At 55.0% G+C, this 9201-nt stretch overlaps 1 protein-coding gene across 1 annotated transcript in view; it reads right to left on the reverse strand.

The window, feature by feature from the left end:
- LOC119098420 (actin-related protein 3-like) overlaps positions 1-8237 on the reverse strand; it is a 17377-nt gene extending 9140 nt beyond the window's left edge. Inside the window, 7 exon segments of the mRNA XM_037221336.1 lie at positions 572-834; positions 1459-1627; positions 3507-3654; positions 3959-4123; positions 4931-5087; positions 5482-5662; positions 8012-8237. Of these exon segments, the coding sequence (XP_037077231.1) occupies positions 572-834; positions 1459-1627; positions 3507-3654; positions 3959-4123; positions 4931-5087; positions 5482-5662; positions 8012-8055 (1127 nt within the window). The 5' untranslated portion in view covers positions 8056-8237.
- Between the last annotated feature and the right edge of the window lie 964 nt (positions 8238-9201).

Raw genomic sequence — 9201 nt, forward strand, 5'->3', positions numbered from 1 at the left:
CCCACTGACATTGACAAGTCCCTGCCACACCCCACTGACATCGACGCGTCCTGCCACCCCAATGACCCACGCGTCCCTGCCCAACCCCACTGACATTGACAAGTCCCTGCCCACCCCACCCACTGGCAGCGACGCGTCCCTGCCCACACCCCCTGACATTGACAAGTCCCTGCCCAAACCCCACTGACATTACAAGTCCCTGCCCACACCCCACTGGCAGCGACGCGTCCCTGCCCACACCCCACTGACATTGACGCGTCCCTGCCCACAACCCACTGACATTGACAAGTCCCTGCCCACACCCCACTGGCATCGAGAGTCCCTGCCCACACCCCACTGACAGCGACGCGTCCCTGCCCACACCCCACTGACATCGACGTCCTGCCCACAACCCACTGACAGCGACGCGTCCCTGCCCACACCCAAATGACAGCGACACGTCCTTGCCCACACCCACTGACGACGCGTCCTGTCCACACCCCAATGACATCGACGCGTCCCTGCCCACACCCCACTGACAGCGACGCGCCCCCGCCTACATCCACTGACAGCGACGCATCCCCGCCCACACCGACTGCCTGTACCGCCCGCCCCGCTGCAGCGGCGGCCACTGACCGTGATGCGTCCCTGGCTGAGCGCCTCGCTGCGCTTGAGGCGTACGTCCACCTGGCGCTTCACGTCACGCTGCAGGCGGCGGCTGAAGTCGCGGAACATGGTGCTGCCGCCCGAGAGCACGATGTTCTTGTACAGCGGCCGGCGCACGTCAATCGGGCAGCTCTGGATCACGTTGTCCACGATCTCCGAGATCGGCGTGGTGAAGTCCGGGTTGGCGAACTGGCCGGCCGAGGCGAGACGGGCGCGTGAGGTCGGACCGCGGCGCCGGAGCCACGCATGGAGCGCGCGCCGGACAGGGCACAGAGCACGCGCTGGACAGGGCACAGAGCACGCGCCGGACAGGGCACGGAGCACGCGCCGGACAGGGCACAGAGCACGCGCCGGACAGGGCACGGAGCACGCGCTGGACGGGGCACGGAGCGCGCGCTGAACAGGGCACAGAGCACGCGCTGGACAGGGCACAGAGCATGCGCTGAACAGGCACAGAGCACGCGCTGGACAGAGCACGGAGCACGCGCTGAACAGGGCACAGAGCACGCGCTGAACAGGGCAGGTGACGCACGGCCGGCACGACAGGGCGCCGAGCTGGCCAGTCGGGCCTCGCGTATCGCGTGGGGCTGGGAGGCATTCATGTAATCCGGACATGCAAGTTCATCCAACCAGCAATAATACGAAATGCGTCCAAAGCGAACTCCACTCCACAACCAAACACGGGAGTGACTGCGCCACAGATGCGCCACACCACACCTCGGCACCGGTGTCCGTCCGGCTGGCTGGACTGCCGCGGGTTCCGACAGTGACGGCGCTCCCCTCCCCTCCCCCGCCGCCCGTGGCACAGCCTACCTCCGGGTGGAAGAAGATCTCGGGCCCCAGGAAGCGCTCGTAGCCGACGTCCACCTCGAACGGCTGCTTGGTCACCGAGTTGACGCCCTGGTACTGCCGGATCCACTTGGACGGGTCAGAGTCGTACTTGGCGAACTCTTTTGCGATGTCTGGACATATGTAGGAGTACCTGAAACAGGTTTGGAGGCTCACGCGCTGCTCACAGAACGGGCTTGACGATGGGGCACTCACTGGATGACCCACAGGAGCACTACTCCGAACATGGTAAAACATTTAAAACGAGCAACATTCTTTACTCACGGCACATTTCTGCTTGGAACGACAGATCACGAGAAAACAACAGCAGTCACGGACAGCCGCAGCCACGGCACGACAACTGTACTGACTGTTTCGGGTCGAAAATTACCGCAACGACACGCGTTCAGTACACGAGCAGCGTTTTGGGCGAACAATGACCTCACAAGTCGACGCGCCCTAACACTCCAATCATCAACACGAGCAGCGTATCGTGCGGCCACATCAGCACCCCGCCACGGCCGAGCGCACGCTGCCAGTCCAGCCGTAGCCGCAGTGGTAGGTCTTCGATAGCAGCCAGCACCAGACTGAGCCAGGACCACCGAATACAAGCTCAGGTGAGCTCGCCGCTGGACCAATCGAAACGATCGCCGCGATGGTGGCCGTTTTAGACGGCCGCTCCGTCGGCTACTTCTTTCCCACGGATTCGCAGTAATTAGCCTCTAAAAACTTCTTGGAACCATACATATGACGGAGAATTGTCTTCAAACACGATTTCCTGCCGCAAAGTTGTTTGGTTCGTTGCCCATGTCAACACGTGATTTCGAATCGATGAGACAACTGCCATCGACGGCGTTTCACAACGATGAACCCAGCACCGAGCAAGAACATCGTACATCTAGTTGGTGCACCAGGCCATCCCACTGCAGCATGCCGGCACTCGTGTGTGCTGGGACAGCTGGTCACGCTCCACTGCCGGGCCCTGTGTGCACGTGCGGCCGGCAGACGGCGGCCGGCCGCGGCGGTAGGACCGGGGCGGGCGCGCCCCGGTCCTGCCGCCGCGCCGTATCGGGGCCCTTCCTGCCTGCCCGGCCACACCACACCATCCGGCCCGCCCGCTCCGGGTGCTCAGGGAGGGCAGACCCTCACACCACACCGCTCCCGGTATCGGGCGGCACTGAACAGAGACGACCCGGCCGGCCGGCCACCGGTCCGGGTACGTCATGCAGCACGGCACCGCTGGCGGCGCTACAAAAGCAAGACCCTGACGGGTACAAAGAAGCTCTGGCTAATGATGCCCAGCTGAAGCCAATCTTCCAGTTACATACAATGAAGACGTACTCGGACAAATACAACAAATTCTGTACAAGTATAACTGAATGGCCAGCATGCAAATACATAGCTGTCTGAAGAAGCAGCCAGTATACCTGCAAACACTACAATGATCATATGCGACCACCTAAAAGGCAAGTTACCAATCAATATGCAGTGCTCAAAACACCAATTACTACAGCCAGAGTAGAACATGTCAATCAAGCATTACGTCACATGTTGTGGGCAGGACTGCCGCGTCCGTGTCGTTGCACAGGCACACCAAGGATTGAGAAACCCAAAGAAACTGAGCCTTGGCTGACCAACTAATCAGATCGCTAATACAACCACACAAACTATACAACAATGAATGGTACTGCACTAGTGAGTCATAACACCCTGTCCTTAATCTGTCGATAAGCTAGCCACTGCAGCCACAGTTGGCACTACGTTCAGAGCCCGCCAGTTTGTTATGACACCCTGGTATTCATATGTCTTTCAGGGCACCGACAACTGTCACTACAATGGGCGCAAGTCGCATTTGGCATAATTACACTGCATCACCTTGAATCATGCACGGTTAAAACGGCATGTGAGTAGCATTGATGACTCAGAAAGCACACGAGTTCAAAAGGCCCGCCCCGCACCACCCAAAACAGAAGCGCCGTCGCCCGCTACGCGAGCCCGTCGCGCCCGGCCGCGGCGCCGCTGCGTCGCTTCACCTCTCCTTGATGGCCTTGGCCGTCTCGAGCGACTGCTCGGGCGGCACGCCCACCTCACGCTCGCGCAGCAGCGACTGGATGAAGTAGGTGATGTTGCGGCCAGCGATCGGGATATGCTTGATGCAGCTGCCGATCACGTACCCCTCGCCTGCGGCCCGGTCAAGGTTCGGGTCAAGGTCGGGTCGAGTGGGCCACCGAGCCCCACCAAGCCACCCGAGCCAGCCACACCACCCACCAGTCGCCAACACCCCAATCCGGCGGCACAGGGCCACCGATAACTACAACAGCTCCCCTGAATACTCGTACCCCTATCACATGTACAGGTCCACACAGCGGAGAGCACCAGTCACTGCCCGGAAGGCAACGCCGGACCACACCTATAGCTGATAGGCTATAATAGGCGATAGTATGCCCATCGCGTCAGTGGCAGTGGTCGATCCGCGCCAACCGACTCACCACGGGGATGACGTGGGTGACGCCGTCGCCGCTGTCGATGACGGTGCCTGTCAGGGTGCGGTCGCCCACCTGCCGGCTCGTCCAGGAGGACGGCCAGCGCCAGCACCTGCCTGCACCCGCGATGTACAGGCCCGGCACGTTGAACGATTCGAACATGATCTCTGCCGGCGGCGGGCGGCAGTCAGCGCGTGCGGACGGTCACGGCACGTGGCGGACGGTCATGGCACGCGGCAGACCGTCAGCACACCGTGCACGCCGGAGGGCAGCGTGATTTCAAGACACATTGCCACTCTCAGGTCGGGTTGGGTTGGGTTTTGATCACGACAGATACAGTGCATTGCACGCATGATATTTCACGGCAGTAAGTTGACACCACGTGAATAATACACGGGTGTTTGCTCTTATTTTTGTGTGCGTGCATATTGATGCCATAGAATGTTTGCTGATCAAAAATGAGTGGGATCAGCCGGGCAAAACAGCTTTCTAATTTTACCTGATTGTTAGACCAATCGGTGCAATTTTACCTAACTGTTGGACCAATCAGAAATCTTTGTTGGTTGGGGATGCGCATCTGCCGTGTGCTCGCGGTTCTCGGGCGGGTTGGGGGGATACACACCTGCCATGTATTTGCGGTTCTCGGGCGGGCCGAGGAGGCGCACCTGCCGCGTACTCGCGGTTCTTGGGCAGGTCGGGGAGGCGCACCTGCCGTGTACTCGCGGTTCTCGGGCGGGTTGGAGATGCACACCTACCGTGCACTCGCAGTTCTCGGGCGGGCCGAGGAGACGCACCTACCGTGTACTCGCGGCTCCAGGGTGGGTTGTGGGAGGCGCACCTGCCGTGTTCTCGCGGTTTTCGGGCGGGATGGGGATGGGCACCTGCCATGCACTCGTGGTTCTCGGGCGGGGCCGAAGAGGCGTACCTGCCGTGTACTCACGGTTCTCGGGCGGGTTGGGGGGGGGGGGGCGCACCTGCCGTGTACTCGCGGTTCTCGGGCGGGTTGAGCGGCGGCTCCGTCAGCAGGAAGTAATGGTCTTCCGGCTCGGCACGCAGGTACTTGAAGATGGACTGCTCCCAGAAGCGCTCCATCAGGTCCCAATCCTCGATGATGCCGTGGCGGACCGGGTACTGCCAGACGGACCCGCGCACAGGTCAATATCGGTGGGCAGGGTACACAGTCGCGGCGTATGCCAGAACAGCGGGGGCAGCGGGGGCAGCCACCAGCACGAACAGCCACTCAACTGACAAACAGAAAAGGTCCACAGATGCCTGCAAAAGCCACGTGTTGCGTTTACGATCACGAAACGCGAAATTGTTTCGCCTTTATAGGGAACACTTGGTGAAATAGCGCGAGCGCGACCGACCGGCCGTTCAGACGCGGCATCTGCGGCGGACGCCGAGATGGACGGACGGGTCCCATCTGGCCGAAACCGACCCCGGCGCACCCGGCGGCCCGGCGGCCCGGCGGCCCATCGCGTCCGGACCGCCGCCGCCGCCGCCGCTGACCCGCGTGGCGGCGCACCTTGACGGCGTAGCCGGTGGCGTCGAACGCCTCGTCGCCGATGAAGAAGTCGAGGTCCTCGACACCCTTGCCGAGCCGGCGCGCCGCCTGGTCGCCGATGCGCGCCGACTCGCGAATGGCGATCGCCGACGGCATGATGAACTGCGGCTCCTTGTTGCCGGCGAAGCCCAGCTTTGTGTACCTGCCGCAGACGACCGAAGCACGAGCCGTCATCGGCCTGACAGACGGACTGCACAGGGCCGGCACGGTGAACAGTTTCGTCGTCGTTCGTCCTCAATCTGGGAATGGCTGTTTATGTGCAGAAAAATGCTCCACACATGTCTCTGTTGGCACTGGAGTGGTACTCAGGGTGTATAAAAATATTAACAAACTTTTGTGACTGTTAGAGGTCACATTGTATGTGGCCTGTGAAAGCATTCAATGTTTCAAAATATGATGCATATCATGACTTTGAGGGCAGAGTCTTCTGAACATGGTGTATTGGAGGTCATTTACCCACAGTAACCAACTTTGGATGCACCCAAGGAATGAATCATAAGCAATCCTCATTATTATCATATTGCTTCACTGCCATTTAAATATGTTCTTACATAGAACTATAGAACAGCTGTCTGTGTCTGGTGCACACAGAGTGATCCCTGAACTGGATTGAAGAATGTGAATGAAGTCATATGCTCCAGGGAAATTCAGATGATCCCTAGAGAAAGCTTGATACACATGCTATTTTCACTCCTCCAGCACCAACTGCTGCTAGCTGACGGCTTTAACTAATGCCAGAGTAATCACTGCATGTTCTACTAGCCTCAACATCTATACAATATTGTGGCTCCCCTATGCTTCATGTAGAATTAAAGAAGTACAAATGCATGCCAATGTGATCAGTGTTCTCTTTACAAGAGGATTTCCAATCATTTGTAGCTGATATTTGGTTCTTCACGAGACAATTCTTGAACAATTTTGCTTACATAAAATAATGAAAACTATTTGGTAATGGGCTTTGCAATGCAATGTTGAAGCACAATTTTACCCCACAATGAATAACACATTATAAAAAAGAATCATTGATGTATCAAAGTGCCTTAGTCAATATGCTATCCTTAATACTATTTCAAATTCTGGATTTTCTTGTAGGCTTATTGATCATTTTACCTATATAGGATCATTTCCAACTTGAAAGCCTCCAAGCTTTCAGTGCTTGTTGCAGACAAGTGTGTGTTGGCAGGCTGAGTGACTCCTGCTGCATGCAGCCAGGTGGCTTCAGCAAGTCAAACTACTTGTAATAACTATATGCCAAGTGGACTTAAAACTATTGCCAATGTTGTGGATCTGACTGGAACTAACATTGACATGATTATACTATTCAACACAAGATAGGCTTCATGAAACATGTTAGATGATCTCCCTGCAAATTAGCTCATAGCTACAAACACTGAAATGACCCTTGCTGATTGAAGCATCATCAAGAATGCCTGATCATATTCATGCTAACTAGAGCTGGTAATATGAACCCTGCCCCACTTTCTGATGATAAAAGCAGAATTTTGTGGAAAAATTTTAACATGCCACAGCACTGACAAGGCCTATCCTGCACCTGAAACATATCTCATATCACCAGCCACAAGTTGGAGGCAAACATTTCAGTGTAGTGCACACTGTTAATGAAGCATCAGAATGTAGTGCACAGTCACCACCCATTTCAACACAGAGAGTCAATGTTTCATAGAAGCATGACATAGCAAACATAATTTCAGACAAAGATACTCCTACCAAAAATTGCTTGCAAAAATGATTCAAACTTAAGCACTGTCTAAGCCTGGTCCTGAATTGTTGCAAGGAAGCAAAGGGTTTAGTGCACAGGCTTCTAGCACAGTGGATGTATTTTTTGGACTGGTGTGCTGGCAGAGAGGTGGACAGGACTCTGAACTGAGTAATCCATGGGGGCAGAGAGCCTAATAATGGATATCCTTAACAAAAGTGATAGCTGGTACTTATCTAAGTGCTATCAGGGAGACCAATGACACTGACATATAACATACTTCTGTTGCTTCCCAGCCTTGGACAAGTGTAGAGCATACAGCAAATTAAGCAATAATGTTCCTCATAGCACCACATTAAAGAATAAAAAGAATATAGAGCAAATGGCACAATCTGAAAAACTACCATGAATCCAGTGGTGTTGTTTATTAGCCCCAGATCTTAGTTTGTCCCTCTCCATATTCTTGATGAAACATAACATGCAATGAGAAAAAGTAAGCATTGCACAGTGCTTGTCATTTCATTTTTGGTACTGCTTGCCTCCCATAATAAGACGCTGAAATAGAAACCTACAAGACAAGTGATACAGCCAAAATGATGTGGGTAAAATCCTCTGAAACACATTTCAGGGTGGTCAAGTTCTCAAGCTCTTTGCTCACTCTCCCCTGCCCCAATAACTTGCAGTATTCGACGCCCCCGCCAACGATAGTAAGCTGAAATGACACAAGAAAATAAAGGGCCAGGTAGTTAATTTGCGATAGTTGGCTCTCCTCACCCGGTTCCATTGTCGATCACGCAAGCTGGGAGACGACCAGTCATGATTGCAGCGGGACAGGTTTCTAAAAGACGTTACAAAACTTAACAACAAGGACTGCCCAAGTTGCAAGAGACCCTAGTTCCAGCAGATGAAAACGTATGCATAAATACTCGCTAAACGCCCTCTCACGCACAACCGCACAGGTTCACACCGGACGGGTGCGGCCAGGCGAGGAGTGCCGGATGCCCACAAACAAATCCAACGTCAAAAGTGGCGCACCGGTGATTCATTTATGTATCAGGCCTAAAAACTCATGCAGCTAAATATATTGTGTATTTTGAAACACCCGATGTGGCTTGCTAGCTCGTTCAGGAATTATGGCTGAAACCGGAAATACGTCGACCTTGAGGAGGCCAGAAACAGAACTTCCTTGATCCTCCACGTTCTTTCGAATCTGCCAGATCGTAAATCCCGATGACTCAGTTAGTTAGAGCGCCTGCCATCCGATTAGTGACAGATAGAGGAGAGGCCGCGGTGGGGGGGGGGGGGGGAGGGGGAGGACGGGGGCAAAGAAACATGCCCACTCCTTCGACCCGGATGTAGTCCACAGTAGGCTCAAAAGGGGCCCCATAGCCAGGCAAACAACGTAGTTCCTTCACACAAAAGGTAACAAAATTTGGCGTCTTCAGCCATAAGCATGCAGGCAACCACAAGCAATCGAAAACGGCAGTGAAGGGCCCGCGAGCAAATATATTTATTCGCTGATTAAAGGGAGTATTCCACATTTGTAGCGAGTTTTGAGCTGAAATAGCCATTTTGCAAACCACTCGGTATAGCTCATAATCTTGGAGAAGATGGCTGGCGAACTAGGCAAATCGACACGTATGTCGTGCCAATGCTACACCTGGTTTTCGGTACTTCATTTTTGAATGGAGAGCCCACCGCTCTTTTCGGGGGCCCTGTCTGTCAACCTGCTCTGGGGCACTCGATTATTCCGGGCCCTCTACATCGTGTCGTGGGTATTTCATATTTGAACGGAAGCCCTACGCTGTTGCCGGGACCCCATCTGTTAACCTGTTCGGGCACACTCGAATATCCGGGGGCCCTTGCGCATTGTGTCTTGGGTACTTCCTATCTGAATGAAGGACCCTGCGCACTTGTCCGAGACCCCATCTGTTCGCCACTTCAGTCCACACTAGACTGTTCGT

The sequence above is a fragment of the Pollicipes pollicipes genome, unplaced genomic scaffold (genome assembly GCF_011947565.3).
Source record: "Pollicipes pollicipes isolate AB1234 unplaced genomic scaffold, Ppol_2.1 Scaffold_4740;HRSCAF=5597_pilon_pilon_pilon, whole genome shotgun sequence".
Lineage (NCBI taxonomy): Eukaryota > Metazoa > Arthropoda > Thecostraca > Pollicipedomorpha > Pollicipedidae > Pollicipes > Pollicipes pollicipes.